The 21,040-nt window shown below is 41.3% G+C and overlaps 1 protein-coding gene across 1 annotated transcript in view; it reads left to right on the top strand.

Moving 5' to 3' along the window:
* TBC1D9 (TBC1 domain family, member 9 (with GRAM domain)) overlaps positions 1-21,040 on the top strand; it is a 134,486-nt gene that overhangs the window by 37,481 nt on the left and 75,965 nt on the right. Inside the window, exon 2 of the mRNA XM_011955806.1 lies at positions 13,128-13,238. Coding sequence (XP_011811196.1) covers positions 13,128-13,238 — 111 coding nt within the window. The remainder of the gene's footprint in view (positions 1-13,127; positions 13,239-21,040) is intronic.

The following is a 21,040-nucleotide window of genomic DNA, read 5'->3' as shown; positions in this document are numbered from 1 at the left end:
ATGGCATGGGCCCAGGAGGCGGAGCTTGCAGTGAGCTGAGATCCGGCCACTGCACTCCAGCCTGGGGGACAGAGCAAGACTCCGTCTCAAAAAAAAAGAAAAAAAGAGAAGTGGAATGCAGGTGGAGTTGCGTGCCCTCAAAGTGATGAGGTTCCACGAAACTCCCAGGAATCAAGCCAGGCTACTACTTACTGTATCTCTCCCTTGCAAATAGCATGATTGTTTTAATTACAGTCTGTAGCCACTATTTTTATCTGTGTTAGAATATTTGGATGCAAGACTGGAAAACATTATTGCTATTAATGCCTGTGCACCTTCTTATATAACTTGCTATATTGTAGAAGGGAACATTTACTCAAAAAGTCTATCCAGATGGAGCCAAAGGAGTTAGTTAGGGTTTTAGTTGGGCACTTTGGGTTATAAGGAACAGGACTCATTCAAGGTACCCTGAATTCAACTTGCTGGGCTTTGTTACCAGATTGCATGCAAACTGCAGCCAGTCTGAAAGACCAGAGGCAAGATAACTGGAGGGTGTAAACTGAAAATTCTAAGCCCCCCATCTGACTGATTGGAACCCTCCTGCCAGCCAAGGGGATTCCAAAGTAAACCTGAAAAACTAGTTAAGGCCGTGATGAGAAAGTGGGGTCGGACATGCCTCATTATACTCTCCTTCCTTTGGAATTCAGGCACAACTGACCACTATTAATATTAAAACAGAGATCGTAAGACTGACAAAACAGACTTGTTGTGTTTGTTTGTTTGTTTCTTTTGAGACAGTCTCATTCTGTCACCCAGGTTGGAGTGCAGTGGTGGGGCTACTGCTTACTGCAGCCTCGATCTCTCCTGGGCTCAAAAAATCCTCTCACCTTAGCCTCCCTAGTAGCTAGGGCTGTAGGTGCACAACGCCACACCCGGCTAATTTTTAAATTTTTTTGAAGAGGCAGGATCTCACTATGTTGCCCGAGCTGGTCTCCTGGGCTCAAACGATCTTCCTGCTTCAGCCTCCCAAAATGCTGGGATGACAGGCATGAGCCACTATGCCTGCTCCAAAACAGACTCTTTTTAGCAGTAAGATGCCAAATTCCAACTTGACTCTAGTATAGCATCACATGACAGCAGACTCTGAAAAAATTATTTTACCCCAAAATTTATTTCTTTAGCATGTTTTAAAATGGTCCTGGAAAGCTATCTCTTATGGGGGAAATGTACATTTTGTAGAAAGTCTTCCCTTTCCAGGTGTTTTTCTGATCCTGAAGAGATTAGCTGAGAGCCTAGCACCTTGTGAAGGTCGGAAGAGATAACATTTGCTATCTGTTGCCTCTCAGAGTGGCCACCTATGAGACATCATCTAAATAATAAGAATTTTGGTCTCCATAACCCCTTATCTTAACCCAACCACTTCTTTCTAATGATTAAAAGTCTTTAGATCATAACTTTCCATCAATTGCCATTAAGAAAATCCTTGAATCCACCTAGGACCCAGAAGTCCCCACTTTGAGTGGCTCCTCCTGTCCAGACCAAACTGAGGTACACCTTACGTGTGTTGATTGATGTCTTATGTCCCCGTAAAACATGTAAAACCAAGCTGTAACCCAGCCACCATGGGCAGATGTTCTCAGGACCTCTTGAGATTGCCTCAGGCCTTGAACACTCATTATTTGGCTCAGAATAAACCTCTTTAAATATTTTACAGAGCTTGACTCTTTTTTGCCAACAAGGGAAGTGGCTCATCTTTTCATCCTAGGCTACGTTTTAGCCTTGCGTGTTTGCACTAATCAAAGTCCCTGGTGAAAGGCTGCACAAGGCAGCTTTATTCTGTATCATGTTGCATTTGCCTCTTCAGCCCCCCAGGCATTATGCCAAGGGTTACCGATTCTGATTTTTGCCAGTAACCTTTACAGAAAGCAGTAGGAGCTGATTGGTTATGTGACTTCATCATTTATAAACTATTATAGTAGGATCTTTAATGTTTCATTGTTCCTGTAGTATTAAAAACTGCAATTACTTTTTTTTTTTGAGACGGAGTCTTGCTCTGTCGCCCAGGTCGCAGTGCAGTGGCGCAATCTCAGCTCACTGCAAGCTCCACCTCCCGGGTTTACGCCATTCTCCTGCCTCAGCCTCCCGACAGCTGGGACAACAGGCGCCCACCACTACGACCAGCTAATTTTTTGTACTTTTTAGTAGAGATGGAATTTCACCATGTTGGCTAGGCTGGTCTCAAACTCCTGACCTTGTGATTCGCCCGCCTCGGCCTCCCAAAGTGCTGAGATTACAGGCGTGAGCCTCCGTGCCCAGCGTGTATATATGTATATATATTTTAAAGAGCATACTCAGATAATACTTGGTGATAAAAATGATGAAATCAATTGGATTCATTTTTGCACTGTAAACTTCCTGACTTGAGATAAACTAGTTATTAAACATAAAGTGCCTGCAACTGGAGTGAGGAATGTGGTTCAGTGTGTATGAATATGTACCAATTTGTAGCATTGATGAACTCTGTATACCAGAGGGAAAAAATGAACTTCAAAAAAAAATTTCTAAAATGTAAAAATCAGATCCCTCTCCAAGGAAGTGTGTTTTTGAGGGAGCTTCTCATTTAGATATTGACTCTTAACTAGCATGTTGCAACCTAGCAACAAGATTTCTAACCTGTATTTATCTGTTGTGAAGTAGCAGCTTTAGTATAACCATGGTAACTGTCTGTTTACTTGATGGCATGAGCTCTTTGAATTAAAAAAAACCCAAAATAAAAGGTTGGAGGTAATTATATATTTTTTGTTTTCTCATCATAAATGTATTGAATGCACATTTGAGAAATTTTTGAAAACACAGAAGACCATAAAATAGCAGAATTGTCATCTCACCTACTAATGTTAATATTCGTATTTAGTTTTGTATTCTTTATACATGTACTATAATTTGTAATATAGGTTATATTATACTTTTTTGGACAAATTGGGATCATATAGAACAGTAATTAGTTTTGTGCTATTTTTCATATACTAGGTGCATTTCACCATGTCATTAAATAATTATTTGAGGATATGATTTTAAATGTCTAAATATTATATCAATGTACTATAATTTATTTAGACATTCTAGGTCATTACCTAAATGTAATTTTTAATTCAGAATTATTTCTATTTCATATTATTTCATTGTCAAGTTGTTCTTTAGCTTATAGATGCTCTCAATTATTTGCAGATGTACTACGTAAGAGTATACATGAATTAGAAAAAGGGTTGACAACTCAGGACAGTGAATGACTTCTGCAAATGTGGCCTTCCTGAGAGAAGGATCGAGGGGCATTGCCCCCAGGTATCCAGGAGGGGATTGATATAGCTAATCTCTTGGAAACAGAGGTGGGCTTCATAGCGATCAATTCTTCCTACTAGCACCAAAAAGGCCCCTCCTTCCTACCTCTCAAGGTTGACCTTGGTCAGCCTTGACCTTTGAGTTTTAGGTTTTTCAGACCCGCCTCTACAGCCAAGATTAGAATCAATATAACTTCCTGTTGCACATGGAAGCAGCTGTAAATCTAAGAAAATAGCATTACGGGGCATGAGCGGAAATTAAATTAAGCTCCCTCCTGTTGAGGGGCTTCTTTGAGGAATTAGATCACACAAGGTTTGGGGTGATTTTTTAATAAGTTCAGCCCCATTGTCCTCATTGGTCTGTATCAGAGCAGACTTGAGTCCTGCACAAAAGTCTGAAAGCAGCAAGCTTGTTTGTGGGGAGAGAACGAGCCAACACACTGCTAAGGTCAAGGCCAGCTTCCTAGGTATGCTTGTACACAGGAACCTACACTTAGAAAAGCACTGAGCTTGGCTTAATAGTCTACTGCTGCTGCTTTGAAATTCTGAAGAAGTTTTTAACAAGGGGACCTGAATATTCTTTTTGCACTGGGCCCCACAGATTATGTAGCTGGTCCTGATTAGGGTGTAGAGTAAGGTATTGCATTAATAAAGTATTTGAATCATTCCTTCCTCAGACCCCTGCCCCAAGGGGATGGAAAAATCCATTCCAGCTGTTCTGACTTTATGCAGGAGCAGGTGCTTGTGACTTTAAGAGATGGGCCTGCAGGGGAAATGGAACAGCTCCTGGAAGACATGGCCTTTTGAGGGTGCTTGGGAGATTTGAGCAGCACATACTAATTGGATACAGATAAAATGCTCTTCAGATTTCAGTTTTCTGCTTTGTTTGCTTAGTTATAACCCAGCCTGTGTTTTATCTTTTGAGGTGGAAAATATGAAAGTCAGCTTCTCTCTCTCTCGTTGAGCATTTATTTTGTGAGTACTTATATAAGCATGTATATCAAAGACCCTGTGATCCAGAATTACTGTTTGAAATTCTACAGAGTGGGTGCTCCACCTCTCTTAGCTTTGTCATTCTTTCCCCTGTAGCTCACTCCCCTCTTGGTAAGAAATGAGGCAGGGGTCTCTTGGGGATCACCTAATATGCTAGTTTATATTCCCAGCACTTTTTAACCAGTGCCCCTTGGGATAAACATACAACAAAACCCTCACGCCTCCTTCATTCGCGTATGTTGAGTTTTATGTTAGTTTGTTGAGTTTTATGTTAGTTTGCATTGTGAAAACAGTCACTTTTTCCCAAATGAAAGTTGTAGAATTGCATGTGCTCTGTAAAGCTATATAAATGATTCTAAGAAACACAGTCTCAAGAACATGACTGCCCTAGAGCCTGCCCTCCACTAATTTAATACTGTTTAAAGCATGAGTTCCTGTCAGGCTGCAGACAAGTACCTGTTAGTCTGTGGCCTTTTAGGAACTGGGCTGCACAGCACGGGGTGAGCGGCAGTTAAGGGAGCATTTGAGCTCCACCTCCTTTCAGATCAGCTGCAGCATTAGGTTCTCACAGGCACAAGAACCCTATTGCGAACTGCACATGCAAGGGATCTAGGTTGCTTTCTCCTTAAGACAATCTAATGCCTGATGATCTGAGGTGGAACAGTTTCATCCTCAAACCATCCCCCGACCACCCCACCCCCCACCTCTGGTCCATGGAAAAATTATTTTCTATAAAACCAGTCCCTGGTGCCAAAAGGTTGGGGACTGCTGACTTAAAGTACCAAATTTTAAACTGTTACCAGTCTGCCTCCAGCTAAGAACAGATATTGAGATTAAGCATTTAGGAACCTAGAACAATTGTCTGTTAATTTTAATCAAAAAATTGGAAGCTTATATTTTTTATGTCATTTCTTTTTTTGTGTGGTATTCCATATGCATCATATTTTTACGAAAGTGTCAGTCTGTAACAGATTGAAAACTAAAAAACAAAGAAAAACTGATTTTTTTCAGCCCTGTCCCCAAGTTGGCAAAACTGATTCTTAACCACAAATGTTTGAGAAGCACTCTCCTAATTAAGAGTCAACAGTATATTTCTTAGACTTCTTAATTCATCTTTCAACGAACAGTGATGAGTTGGGGTGTGTGTGTGCGTGTGTGTGTGTGTGTGTGTGTGAGAGAGAGAGAGATAAGACTGGTTCCTTCCCCCCAGGTAACGGTGTCATCCTGGAAGGCAGATGATATTGGGGCAGCTAGAATGGGGTTATGAGAACCAGCTATTGAAATTGAGAGGAAAGAGTTGTGGATGGCCTGTTTAAAACAACAACATTCCATAGTAGGCTTGTTGAGAACCATTTTTATCTAGAGATGCTGAAGAGTGGAAGAATGTATGGTACTTATGAAAATAAAATTGCTCCCACCATTCAACACTGAAGGTAGCATCCAAGTATTGGGATTGGTTACATGTCTATCCATGCCCTTCTAATCTTTTCCCCTACTGCCAATAATACCTGTGCCTGAGAGTAACTATAATACTCTTTGAGGTTATGGAACAGAGAACAATGCGTTGTACCCATCTCCTGTCCCAGCCATCTTCCCTGACAAACCTCCCACATCCTCCACCTCCTTACCCAGAGAACAGCCTCCGCCTGTATTCCCCTTTCATACATAATGTGACTGGCCAACATTAGCCCACGTGTACCTTCACATTGGTTATGGTACCTCTAGGAACTCTGGCGCATTTATAGTTATGGAGATGACCCTCACCTGGACATTTCAGCATTCTTCACACTTGCACACAGAGCCATTTTCCTAATCCCTCCCTTGGTCCCCTGGCCAGTATGGTGTGCAAACCGTATTTACCAATCTGTGTGTTGGGCACAAGGGTTTCAATTGGTTAATTAAACCATTGAATTTGCTTTGTTTTTTTTTTGTTGTTGTTTGTTTTTTGACAACTGCCAATCTCTGAACTTCTTTCCAAAAGTGGAATAGAGGCTTGTCTTTTCCCTGAATATCTCTGCTTTTGATCTAACTTAATTCCAGATAAATTTCAATACTGATTAAAAAGTGACAAATTACTTCTGAAACTGGAGAAATTGATTTCCCAAGGTAAGCAGTTCCAGGTATGAGTTTGGTTTGCATTATTACCTCACAGTCTTTGAAATGGGATTTTTAGCTGCCTTCTCAAGTCTTGGTCTCCTTTGTAAGATTCATAGACAATTTTAATTATTTAAGGCAGATTTGCTAGAACTTGTAATATTGGAAACTGTGGTACAAAGATGAATTAGTTCTTAAAATAATTCTTGGTTTCTCCCAATGTTCATCAAATTGAGAATTTTGTGGTCCACATTATAAATATTCAGCATAATGTGCTGAACATTATTGTAGGCTTTGAGACTCCCAAGATAAATAAGGCAGTGCTTGTCCTCAAATTGCCCAGGGTCTGGTGAGAAGAAACCGTACTTTTTTATTTTTGAAGTAGGAAACAATGTAGTAATTATCTTAGTGTAATATAAGTCAAGATGGTTGGCAAAACCCAAAAAAGTGAAGTTAATTGCCAGGAGATTTGGGGGCTTGAGTGTTGAGAGCATTGGTTGGGAGCATGCCGGAGAAAACAGGGACACATGCATTAGGTGACCTTGACTTGGATATTGAGGGAAATAGAAGTTTGCCAGAATGAGAAACACTTGTGCAAAGCCTTGGAGGCTTTAAAAAGTAACAAGCAAACAAACAAGGCTCATTAAAGAAGTGTAAAAGTTATGGTATGGCTAGAGAGTTTATAGGCATGTCAGCAGCTGCTTCTGAATGTTTCCATTTAATTACTTTCTGCCCAGTATCATGTAAGTGTTAAGACTTCTAGAGAATGTATCACTTACATCTAAGGAGCAGCAGCCAGAAGAACAGGTGGCAGCAGGTGGCCTACAGAAACCTACCATCTTCCCAGATAGTAAGCCAGGCATGGAAGTGATGCGCGGGAGAGCAAGTACTGAGCCGAAAGTCTTGCATGTGTATAGAAGATATATAAAGAAGTAAATCCAAGGATACTGTGTCTCTGGCTTTGGGGAAATCAGTGAATATTTGCTGAAATGAATGGAAATCCAGTATGTATATAAATGGAAGCTTCTAGATGGTGAATTCTGTCTAACTGTACCTCTTAGCAAATGTCACCACAATGGGAAAGGCAAATAACTCACAGAAAAGGAAATTGGAATGGTCAACAAACAGGAAAATTAATTAATAATCAGAGGAATGCAAATTTAAATCACAAGTAGGTACCATTTCTCACTCTAGAAATTGGTGAAAATTAAAAAAATCTGGTAATACTAAGTATTGCAGATATTATGGAGAAACAGGTATTCCCACACTTTCTTGAGCACTTTAGAGAGCAATTTTGTAATATCTAATGAGGTGTAGAAATGCACTGACCCTGGGACCTGACAATTCCATTCTAAAGAAATATGCTCAGGTGCTTAAGGATTTATGCAAACAGAATATGATTACAGTTACATAATAGAGCAAAAACTGTGGATAAATCCAATGTCCTTTACTAGGAAAACAGATAAGTTGTAATATACTTACATAGTGGAATATTGCACAATATTTTAAAATGAATGCATCAGATTTACAAGTATATTCTGGATAAATTTTACAAACATATTGATTGAAAAAAAATAAGCTGCAGTGTAACTTACAGCAAATTTGTAAAATACTCATCAATTTTAAATGTTTTATATGAAAAACATATGGGTCAATAAAAATATAAGGACCTGGATAGGAAGAATACAAAACCATTTAAGAATGGTTAATGGAGAGAGGGAAATGGGATTAAGGGAGTACAAAGGGAACCTCACTGTGTCTGTTACCTTTTCTTTCTCTTAAAAAAACAAAAAAGTAGATCTGAAGCAGGTAAGGCAAAATGTTAAAAACAAACAAACAAAACAGAGTAGTGGTACATGTATTTTGTAATTTCCTATACTTTTCTATTGTTTTGAATAATTCATCACACAATAGTGCTTAATGCATACTAGGCACTTTCTAGGGTAGATACTATTATTTCTTTATCAGGAAGCAGGGGCACAGAGAGATTAAGGGACTGACTGGTATGTAAGCTGAGGCTGAGCCCACTCCCCTGACCACTATGCCATGTACTTCCTGGACCTCTGCTTCATTTCAGACCGGCTTCAGGACTAATGGAGTAGGGGAAGCCAAGTGATCTTTAGGATCCTGTCCAGTTTACTTAGCCCTGATCATCAGTAGATGGATCGATCATTTCCATGAGCATATTTCTGCATGGCAACACTCTCCTGACACAGCCCTGCCTGCAGAGAGCTGATGGGGGTTTCTCTGCAGCACTGTGGACCTGCCACCTGTTCCAGCTCCCAGCCCGGCTGCAGCTGTGCAGTGGTGACTGTGCATCACACATCTTCCAGTGCCCACAACCAAATGGGAAGTGAATATGGAACAATTTTGCCAAGTGTTTTCTGAATCTCCTTGAAAACAGCACTTTTACTTTATAAGATGCCACTGTACTAATGTAATAGGTAGATGCAGATAAGAGTTATTTTGAGGGCTGTAATTTGATTTCGTTATCTTAGGCAATCAAGATTGTTTAACACCAGGAATAGCTGACTAGAACAGCTGCTAAAACAGCGCTTTGTGTGGGAAATGAAGAAAAGGTTCAGTATTTTGACAGCCATTTCAAAGATATGAGTAATAAAACTTTTAAGAAAATCCTAATTGTTGCTCCTTTTGCAGGGGGGCGGGGCAAGGGGATTCTCTAGACCAGATTTCCCATCTCCTAGTATTCTACATCGATAGAGGACAAAGAAGGAGTATTTCCTTTTTCCCAGGGTCTTCACTTCATGCACCGATAGAGTTTAGATAGCATGGTGATAATTTATTATTTGGGTTTTTTTTTTTTTTAAACACACACACACACCTAACTTGTCCATTTATCATCAGACGTTTAGTGCTTACTGGGCTCCAAAGTGCAGGGCCTGTGGATCCAAAATAATCAACTAGACCCTGCCCTCAAGGAACTCTCAGTCTGGAGAGAAGAGGAAAAAATGGGACCAGGCAAAATGTGCAAGTAAACTTAAACAAATGTAATAGGCATTATAGAGGCAGAACTGGGAGGAAGAGTACGGTAGGAAAAAGGTGGCATTCAAAGATTAGGAGTTTGCTGTTTGAGGTCAGTTGGGGGGACAAGAGCAGACAGACAAGCACAACATTTTGAGTGATCAGTGTTATCCAGGCGTGAAAGGACTCAGCACTTCTAGGTTAATATGGAAAGAGTCTATTTCTTGATTTGACTGGCCAACTGCGTACCTCAGTTCATAATATTACTTTCTGTTTGGATATCCAGTGCCTTAAATGTTCAGGGAATTTTCACAGAAATTTTCTCATTTGAATGTACCTAATGTGAATATCCTGATATACTTTCTGTAATTTACTTGAAAATATTTCAGCATGTACCTGTGCTACGTACATGTATATCTGTTAGTTTTCATCCAAGTCTTAGTGGAAGTTGGTGGCGCCAGTTGTGAATGCAGAGGTAGGGTTGGTGAACTTGCATCTAATGAGAAACCCTCACTCCAGGGGGCCTTGCTTTAAGCAACTTGGTTTTCTTTATCTCTAACTGACACCAGAGGCTTTGTTAATTAGAATGGTTTTTGTTGAGGTTGGATTTTAATTGGGAACATTGTGGTGATGGAGATATGTGGATTGGGTTGGACCTTTTCAGAGGTCTTCCTTCTTTTGTGTTACAGAGGACAAAAGTTCAGTGAGCCATTAAGGATGATAAAACTGAGTCTCCAGGAGGAAGTGGCAGAGCCAGGATTGAAGCATTCCAGAACCAGGACTGCCCCTGTCCACTGCTCTGCCTTGCCCAGTCAATTATGCTTGCCCTTGAAAGAGTCTTGGTCTATGATGACACTCAGAGGCTTATTAAACCACACAGGCTGATTCTTTTGTTTGTTTGTTTGTTTGTTTGAGACAGAGTCTTGCTCTGTTGCCCAGGCTGGAGTATAGGGGCATGATCTCAGCTCACTGCAACCTCTGCCTCCCAGGTTCAAGCAATTCTCGTGCCTCAGCCTCCCTAGAAGCTGGGATTACAGGTGCACACCATTGTGCCTGGCTAATTTGTTTTAGATTTTTAATAGAGAAAGGGTTTCACCATGTTGGCCAGGCTCTTCTTGAACTTCTGGCCTCTGGTGATCCACCCGCCCCGGCCTCCTGAAGTGCTGGGATTACAGGTGTGAGTCACCACGCCCAGCCCACAAGCTGATTCTTGATTGCAACCCTCTAAACCCAGACTAAAGTTTGTATGCCTTAGAACCAACATATATGACACTTGTAGTAGTTTCAGCATTTTATTTCTTATTTTGATTCAAGATGTGAGAGGTGTTACAAACACTCAATTATGAGTGATGCATTTGTGTGTCTAGTTAACAGAGAAGGCTAGCACTGTTTCACTATTTTCTGCTTTTCCTATTATATTCTTCCATCTGTAGGTAACTGAAAAGTCATTTAAGAAATTAGAAGTCTCTGTAGCAAATCCGAGTCACAGTAAAGCAAACAAAAATGCATATGTGTGTGATATAATGTGGAAATCTACCCCCTTGGAAGACTTTGCAGGCTAGAAAAATTTCATTTTTAATGTATTTCTTACAGGCCAGAGCTAACAAGTTAATTTCTACTGAGCAAAAGTTTTTTTGTTTGTTTTCATCCTGGTATGTTGAGGTCAGCTAATGGTCACTGTGGTTTGGAGTGAATCTAAATGGATTTTTTGCCGTTGGACAAAGACCAAGGACAACTGTAGGACTTCTGCATGGTCTACCTCACTTCGGCTTCTTGATTAATAACCCTAGTTCAGGAAGGCAAGGGCGATTATGACCACTTTACAACTGAGGAAATCAAAGCAACAAGAAGTGAAATGGCCTGTCCCACTCCACAGAACTGGTTATAACAGAGTCAGAGACAGAATTGAGCTCTTCCGAACATGAGTTGACTAGATCATAGCTCCTTCCATGACACCAGGATGCCAGAGCAGAGGGAAGTGAATTTCAGTGGCATTGTGCATATCAGGGTCTTATTTGGTATGGCCAGAACCAAACCTCAAGACATTATTACAAAATAATACAACAAGAGGTACCGGTGGCAACATTTTCAGAATTTGTGCCTCAGATTCAGCGAAACTTCAGGAAAAGCCTGCAGTCTGGCACTGAGCTTTGCAGCTTTCAGTATCAACAGTTGCAAAGCAAGGGAGGCTGGGGGCCTTCAGCCTCCATCTCCCAGCTTCAAATACCATTAGTTCTATCCCAAAGTCATCCTCTATAAACATGCGATCTAAATAGAGGTAAAATTAAATAAAAGTATCTTAGCAGGTTTTTTTCAGGTGGCTTAACTCCTCATTCCAAAGAGCCTATTACTCCTAAGTCTTATTACCGTCAGTCTTCAAAAACAATCCTGGGGTAGTAATGGTGTCTCCATCTGGCAATTGAGAAAAGCGAGATTTGGGAAATAAATGTCTTGGGCTAATATTGTCAACTGTTCTGGGTTCCTAATTGGTCCTTCTGAGTCCAAGCCTGCTATATACTGGGTTCCATGTAGCTTTAGAATAACTATGGGCATTTACATTATGGGAATATTTTGGATTCATCTTTCCAATTAAGGGATCTAGTTTATTATACCTTGGACAATGTGTGTGTGTAATCCGTGTTATTTTAAAATACTGTAGGAAATGTTTGATGTCTAATCCCGCTTAAGTGTGGTTAGAAGGTGGTTAAAAGAGAAATTTGCACTGATGACAGGCTCCCAGTTTGAAGCTGTCAGAATCCTTGTACTGTCACCACCACACCTGACAAGTTGTCTGGGAACATTGGAAAAGGATTGCTGAGTGAGAAACAGGGTTGTGCATTCTCCGCATGGCTGGAGTGCCTCAGCCGGGTCATCTGGGCCGCCTTAACCTTCCACCTTTGCTCACTAAGCTGCCTTCTGCTCTTAATTTCCTTTTCCTTGTCAGTTTTCCTCCTAGAAAGAGAAGGTACAGCCTGTTCTTAAGTGAGCATTGGTATACTGGGCATTTGTATTCCTTACAAATAAATTGCTAAATTCATTTGCTGAACATTCAGGCTTGTCTGGACTTGACGATGTGAACAAGTTTTCACATGGGCCTGGTAAACCCTGGATAAGCGGATCACTGGGGTTCTTGACTCAAAGAACTAAACTTTGTGCTAAAAATGCAGACCCTGATCCTCAACCTTATTCCTGCATCATTTCATAGCATAGACCAACTCTGATTAGCCCTGGTTATCGTGACTGATGTCACAAATGGCAGAGGACTCTGCTGTTGAAATGGGAAGATCCCTCTGTTTCCCGGCACTGGCTCCCTCCTAAACACAGTGCCAAAGCACTGCCTGACCTTCTCCTCCACTCGATGATAAATGCCCTGGGGATGCTGTCTTATTCAGTTTTGTGCCCACAGGGTTTGTCTTGCACATAGTAGGAATTTAATTAGTGTTTGCTGAGCTGAATTGTACTAATTTTTTAAACATAAATGGAAAGTGGAGCAGATGAAAATAACATGTGGGGCAGCCTGGCAGACTGAATCGGATAAGCACGACTGGTTCTTGTGACCTTGTCAAGTTGTGCAACTTGTGCAGAGCCAGCATCATCTTAAATGAAATTTTTCAAGGCGTGGTGCAATGGGAGATGGGGTTGTTGGGAGAGCTCATGAAAGGGCATGTTCACGCTGCCCCTGGGAATTTGGGAAAGTACTAAGGCAATTCTTACCTGTTTCTCCCCATATTCCACCCTCAGGCCTGCTGGTGGGCACCCTTGATGTTGTGTTGGACTCCAGTGCCCGGGTCGCTCCTTACCGAATCTTGTACCAGACTCCAGACTCCCTGGTCTACTGGACCATCGCCTGTGGTAAGCAAACGCATCCTGAAATACGCAAGTTTTAAAAGAAACGTTAGGGTTAACAACTTTTTATCAGAAGGAAAGGAGTGTGTACTTGCTGAATGCAATCACTGGTATTTTAGGGTGATTAACCTTAGTCATTTCAACACATGAACCCAAAGTCTCAGTGGCTTAACACAACGAAAGTTTCTTTCTCACTCAGGTAGAGTCGTGTTGGGATTATGTGGCCTCCTCCATGTGTAGTGACACTCTGGAACACAAGGCCTCCAAGGTCAGCATACAAGGGAAGAATGCGAGGGTGGAGCACATCTGTGTTTAACTTCCTTGGCCCAGAAGTGGCACACTCCACCTTCCGTTCCACTCACACTTAGTGGCCAAGACTAGTCATGTGGGTGCAACCTCACTGCAGAGGAAGCTGGGAAATGAAGAAGGATGTGTGGAATACTTGGGTGTACTAAGTAATATTTGGTATATCCTAGCATAGTACTTTCTACTGAGTAGGGATTCTTTAGTTCTCCTAATGATAATCAGTAATGCTGTGCTGTGCTTAAAATAGTAGTCAACGGTCTTGCTTTGGCTGGTCCGATGGTTGTGAGCTATTTCCATTCATCACAGTCAGTTGCAGATGGAACTCCTTTTCTACTCTGTCCCCACTTCTCACTACTGCACTTGACTAGTCTTAAATTTTTTTTTGTTGTTTTTCCAGATGAAATCTCACTCTGTCGCCCAGGCTGGAGTGCAGTGGCATGATCCCAGCTCACCACAATCTCTACCTCCCGGGTTCAAGCAATTCTCCTACCTCAGCCTCCCGAGTAGCTGGGATTACAGGCGCCTACCACCATGCCAGCTAATTTTTGTGTTTTTACTAGAGATGGGGTTTCACCATGTTGGCCAGGCTGGTCTCGAACTCCTGACCTGAAACGATCTGCCCACCTCAGCCTCCCAAAGTGCTGGGATTACAGGTGTGAGCCAGTGCACCCAGCAAAAAAAAATTTTTAATCTTGCTTTTGTTGGATGTCTCATAAGAACTTCTAGTCCAAATCGGCCAAGTTTTTTGTTGTTGTTGTTTTTGAGACGGAGTCTTGCTCTGTTGCCCAGGCTAGAATGCAGTCGCGCGATCTTGGCTCACTGCAACCTCCGCCTCCCAGGTTCAAGCGATTCTCCCGTCTCAGCCTCCCAAGTAGCTGGGATTACAGGCTCGTGCCACCACGCCCAGCTAATTTTTGTATTTTTAGTAGAGATGAGGTTTCACCATGTTGGTCAGGCTGGTCTTGAACACCTGACCTCAGGTGATCCACCCCCCCTCAACCTCCCAAAGGGCATGGGATTACACTGTGCCCAGACTTTTTTTTTTTTTTTTTCTACCATTTCTTTTTTTGTAGAGATCATGCCTCTCTGGGTTGCCCAGCCTGGTCTTGAACTCCTGCTTTGGCCTCCCAAAGTGCTGGGATTTCAAGCATGAGCCACTGCAATTGGCCCAAAATAGCCAAGTTTTTGTTTGCATGTGGCTTTTAAAACAGCCATAAAAAAAGTAAGGTCACTATATGAACACTTTTTTTAACTTTTATTTTTTCGCCTCTACTTGATTTACAGGAAAGTTGAGCAGATTGTTCAGAGAACTCTCATTTGTACCACCCCCCATGCAGAGTTTCCACTATTGTTAACATGTTACTGTGGTGCGTTTGTTATAATTAATGAACCAGTGTTGATACATTATTTGTAAGTAAAGTCTGTTGTTCAGATTTCCCTTTTTCTTTTTCTGTTTCAGTATCCCATCTGGTATAACATTATAGTTAGTCGGTCATATCCCGTTAGGCTCCTCTTGGCTGTGGAAATTTCTCCGATTTTCCTGGGCTTGGATGATCTTGACAGTTTTGAAAGATACTGATCCACTATGTTTTGGCATGCTCCTCAATTGGAATTTGTTTGATCTTTTTCTCATGATTAGACAGGGGCGTAGATTTAGGTCACAGAGATAAAGGGCCATTTTGGTTCACAGTGCCAAGTGTACATTTTATCAACATGATTTATGACTGTGGGCCTCCTTGATCACCTCCCTGAAATAGTGTTTTTTTAGGTTTCTCCACTGTAAAGTTACTCTGTTCTTCCCCTTTTCAAACTATTCTCTTTGGAGGGAAATGACTATGTGCAGTCCATACTTAAGGAGCAGGGATTTTTCTCTCCTTTAGGGTAGACTGTCTACATAATTTGTGGAGAATTCTTTTGCACAGTAAATTTATCTCTTCTCCCTCATTTATTTATTTAATTATTTATGTCACTATAGACTCATGCCTATTTATTTCCTCTTCTGGGTTATAATCCAACACTACTTTATTCTTGGCTCAAATTGTTCTGGCTTCAGCCATTGGGAGCTTTTTCAGTTAACTTCATTTTTAAAATTGATGTTTACTTGGTAGGAAGTGCTGTGCTGGGATCTAAAAATATAAAGACAATTATATTTGGTCTCTGCTCTTGAGAAACGTACAGTCTAGTGAGGATACAAGTAAATAGTCAATTACAGCCCAGTGTGAACCAGTGCCTTACGGTTCCATTGAATTTCTGGGCATCCAACTAAACAGAGGAATATAGGCTGGCCTCCTACAGAATTAGAAGAGGTTATCTAGGTGTGATTTCAGGCGGCTGGCAAGCTCCATTGCCTGGGTAATTCTCCCTCAGGGATCTAGTAGTACCTGAAATTCTAACATTATAATTATGTCTCTCCTGCTTCCTGCCGGAGATGGAGTCTTGCCCTGTTGCCCAGGCTGGAGTGCAGTGGCACAATCTCAGCTCACTGCAACATCTGCCTCCTGGGTTCAAGCGATTCTCTTGCCTCGGCCTCCTGAGTAGCTGGGATTACAGACACGCGCCACCATGCCCGGCCAATTTAGCGATTCTCTTGCCTCAGCCTCCTGAGTAGCTGGGATTACAGACACGCGCCACCATGCCCGGCCAATTTTTGTATTTTTAGTAGACACGGGGTTTTACTATGTTGGTCAGGCTGGTCTCGAACTCCTGACCTCGTGATCCGCCCACCTTGGCCTCCCAAATGCTGGGATTACAGGCATGAGCCACCGTACCAGACCATAATTATGTCTTTTTAAATGTATTCTGAGATGCAAACAGCCCAATGAGAGACAATTAACTGTAACCATTGTTTACACACCCCATGAACGAAGGCATGGCTTCAAGGTTCAGAGCAGTGGGAAAACCCATCTAGAAGTGAAGAATGGGGATTGAGTGAGAGGAAGGTGATAAAGGATTAAGGAAGAGGAAGCTGGGACTCTGACCTGGACAGACTTACCAGTGTAACCCAGGGTCCTGGAAGACAGTGTTCCAGTCTTCTCTGCACGTTTACCCGCCACAGAGGGAGCCCGTAGAAGGGAAAGTACCATCTGGCCTGCCATAGTTGATTGGGTAAGCATAACATTTAGTTGGCAAACAATCTAGAATCATGTTTCGTAGCCAGCAGATGAAGAACTAAAAAGAAAGAAGTTAAAAGCCAGGGAAAGCCACCACCTCATGAGGGTGTGGAAAGGACGCCGCCACCTCCTTCTCGCTCACTTTCCAGCAATCCTGCCGCAAGTGCCCAACTGCTTGCGAGATCCTTTGCAGGCAGGAGGTCTTCAGAGCCCTCAGATCTCTCCTTACAGCCCTCCAGCCTCCTGGTCTTCCCACCTCAGTTTCTGGTGATGTAAGGAACTGGTTTGTGTCTCCTGTGACTTTTCCTCTGACCCTGAGCCATCACCTTTGTTGTCTCTGACATTTATAATGTCGTTGCCTGACGTTACTACTCCTCAGTCTGATTCTGGGGCTTTGCCATGGTATTGCTATGACACAGATCTTCCTGTGAATACTCCTATGGGATAGAATTGGGTGTTACAAAGCTGAGTTATTCCTGAATTATTTGCTGAGCCAAGGCTAAGGAACACTAAGCTGTAAATGCTGATGGCATAATTTATTGTCCAAAGTGATGTGTAGTTTTCTTTTCCCACTGGTACCTGTCACAATGAAATCACTGCATGATCTCATTATAACAAACCCAGAATGATTTTAGTTTTTGTATATATTGATTATCCATAGAGATAGCTCCAGAATTTCTTTATGGAAGCCTGAGCGACAGAGCGAGACAAGTGTTGTGAAAGTGGTTTTGTGTTGTTGTTGTGTTTTGTTGCATTTTGTATTGTTTTTTTGAGGCAGTATCTTACTCTGTCCCCCAGGCTGGAGTTCAGTGGCGTGATCTCGGCTCACTGTAACCTCTGCCTCCCAGGCTCAAGTGATCCTCCCACCTCTGCCTCCCAAGTAGCTGGGACTACAGACAGGCACCATCGTTCCCTGCTAATTTATTTATTTATTTTTTTTGTAGAGACAGGGTTTCGCCATGTTGCCCAGCCTGATCTTAAACTCCTGTGCTCAAGCCATCCACCTGCCTCAGCTTCCCAAAGTGCTAGGATTACAGGTGTGAGCCACCGCGACAGGCCACCATTAATTGTTCTTTTTTACTGATTTCCATTTAAAATCCAAGTTACTAGCTGCCTTTCATAAGATTTTAAGAGCAGAAGCTACTCCCTTAAGATTTTTAAAATGTATCTGTACCTTATTGTTTGTAAATTTAATGTTATTTTTCATAAACTACAAAGTTAGTATGGGGTAGGAAAATATATTAAAAACTTCTGATTTGCTAGGATTTTATGAAATATTGCTATAAAAGAAACTTCTGCAGACAACTGGGTAAGTCTAACTCACTGCCTTGTGGAATCCATGGGATTATAAAACCTTTTTCTATAAATCTTGATCTTGTCATGTGTTTTGTAAATCTTTAATAAGCATAAATTGAGTTAAAGGGAGCATCTGCCACCAATGTCTTGACATAGACCACATAGAGCAGTAGCAGTGTTATTGGTAAATCCTAGCTGTATGATTTGCCTTAGACTCAACCCACATGAAATCAGGCAGGAGGACTCTTTCGGACCATCTTACTGCCACTATAATAAGCACCTGGCCCTGGGCAATATGAATCATACAGAAAGCGGGGTGGAGGTACCACGAATTATTTGATGAGACATTATTTTCATATGCTTCCTCTTTTTATTTTTTTTATTTTTTTGAGACGGACTCTTGCCCTGCCACCCAGGCTAGAGTAAAGTGGCACAATCTCGGCTCATTGCAACCTCTGCCTCCTGGATTCAAGTGATTCTCCTGCCTCAGCCTCCCAAGTAGCTGGGATTACAGGTGCCTGCTACCACGCCTGGGTAATTTTTGTGTTTTTAACAGAGATAGAGTTTCACCGTGTTGGCCAGGCTGATCTTGAACTACTGACTCAGGTGATCCACCCATCTCAGCCTCCCAAAGTGCTGGGATTACAGATGGGAGCCACCATGCCCAACTCACCTCATAATTACTAACAAATAATCTTCTGTTAGTTTATCCAGACTGGTCTGAAGAAGTTGATCATTTACATTTCCTTGACATGGAGAAATTTAATTGGGAAAGGGAGCCAAAAAACTTTCCTAAACAATGACCATTTCATTTCACTAGTACCCAAAATGCAGTTTTTGTTCTTTTTGGCTAATATGCCATTATGTCAACAATTCTAGCCTACAGAAGGGCATTTTGTTTAGTGGTTTGTACAGTAAATTCTACCTTTTATCCAGTTAGTTGTGTTGAGCTGGTTATATTGTACTCTGACAGTTCTGTCTCTCATGGTTTACCAGTGAATTGACTATTTTGCACCTGGGGCTCACATGAGAATACTAAACAGGTACGAATATGCCCCCAGCAGCTCGTGCTTTGGATATGGTGTTCCAGAGGCAGGAGAGAGCCCAGTCCATTGTCTTCCTTGGCCTTTGGTTGGCAGAGGTAGAAAGCCATTTGGCTTTCTCCCCATTATAAGGACTAGAAGGTTCTAACAGTAAAAAGGGTTGGTTATGTGATCTCCATGGGAATATGGACACATAGGAATGTAGGTTATTCCAAGGATACAATCTAAAGAAAGGAGTTCTGGGACAGCTCAGGAGAATTAGAAACAAAGATACAGAAGAGCTGCTGGCAGTTCCTTCTGGATGCATCTGACCTTCAAAAAGGGCTAATAAAGTAAAGCGTGGAGGGGATGTGTTTGACGGACAGCTCAGTGATAACAATACTGAACAGTGCCTTGATTTGGCTGTGTATTGATTTAGTATCCCTTCCATTCCAGAATGTCATCTGGGCCTAAATGGTCATTGTGTTTCAGAAATGAAAGATAGATCAGCCACCGTCTTGCCTGCCCCTCTTATTGTAGTAGGATGCAGAGGCAAGGTGAATTGTCCAAGTTCACATTCCTGGTTATAACTAGTTATGTGGTGCTCAGACCAAGTTCTTAGGTCTCCCCAGTCCCATCCCAGGACTTCTTAAGCGGCCCCATGCTGGCTTTTATGATTAAATATTCTTTTAGTTAGCAAATGGTAAGACCCAGAGTTTAATTAAAGATTGCTAATTGGTTCTGCTCTTATTCTCTACTGAAAATAAAGAAAGTGTTGGGTAATTTAGTTGCCTTCTGCATGAGGCAGACGTAATGTGAAAGTTGATAGGTATTTTTGTAATTCTTTCTTGGTCTGTGTAACTCAAGGACTATTCTCGTATCCTTAGAAACACAGTGAGTTAAGAAAGCAAACAAAAATAATTGCTCGTTTTTCTTCAAGCAATACATGTTTATTGCAAAAATTACAAAATATAGATACATAAAATGAATAAAAAGAAAACAAAATACCATATCATAAATCATCACTTTCTAGACTTTAAAAAATCTCCAATATACTTTATATACCTATATATACAAATATATAGCTGGGGCTACAGGTGCACGCCACCACTCCTGGCTAATTTTTGTATTTTTAGTAGAGATGAGGTTTCATCATGCTGTCCAGGCTGATCTCAAACTCCTGATCTCAAGTGATACACCCACCTCGGCCTCCCCAAGTGCTAGGATTACAGGTGTGAGCCACTGTACCTGACCTATCAATTTTAATAAGTAGATATTTTATGTGAATATAACATAAATGATCTACTCAGTATGTTATTGGAAATCTAGGGTTTTTTCCCTGAATGTTACTGTATTTTGAACAATCTTAGTGAATATTCTCCTAACAAAATCTTTGCACATTCTCTTAATTATCACCTTAGGATAAATTTATGGAAGTAGATATGTTGAATCAAAGAATATACATATAATTAAAATAGCAAAAATTAAAAAGTTAAAAAGAGGATATGCATGTAATTAATATCTCTAGCCTGATTGCCGTCCAGAAAGATAGACATTTGTGTTCCCACTATCCAGTAAAATAAGGATGTTAATACTGATTCTTACTGCCAAGGCTGAATGAGTTACCTGGGACTCTCTGTTCTCAAAGTGATTATAAAGCTGTGAGCATATTATTATGCCCATAAGAGATTATAAGCAGAGTTATGTCAGAATCTTATCATAGTTACACAAGGGCATCTAGGCATATAATATGTACCCTTTGCAGTCAAACATAAGAGTTCCAGGGCCCGAGAGGTTTGTGCTAAATGTATGTTAGTCGAGCAATAGTTAAGCAGCTAGTTTCTTTTCTTGACATCAGAAGACAGAAATATTTTCTGAATCACATTTCAAGATGAGGTCTTTGTGTTCTGCTGCTTAAGATAATTCCAAAAGTAATTAATTGGTGTTTTCTGTGTTCTAGGCCTATGCTAAGGACTTGAAGTGTATTACCTGACTTAATCTGTAGCACAAACCAATGTGTTAAATGTTGTTTTTTACATATTACAGACAAGAAATCTGAAGGACAAAGAGGTTA

Source organism: Colobus angolensis, unplaced genomic scaffold, assembly GCF_000951035.1.
Source record: "Colobus angolensis palliatus isolate OR3802 unplaced genomic scaffold, Cang.pa_1.0 Scaffold400, whole genome shotgun sequence".
NCBI classification, from domain to species: domain Eukaryota; kingdom Metazoa; phylum Chordata; class Mammalia; order Primates; family Cercopithecidae; genus Colobus; species Colobus angolensis.
Note: the sequence above shows the minus strand (reverse complement) of the source record. Positions and strands in the feature narration are given on the sequence as shown.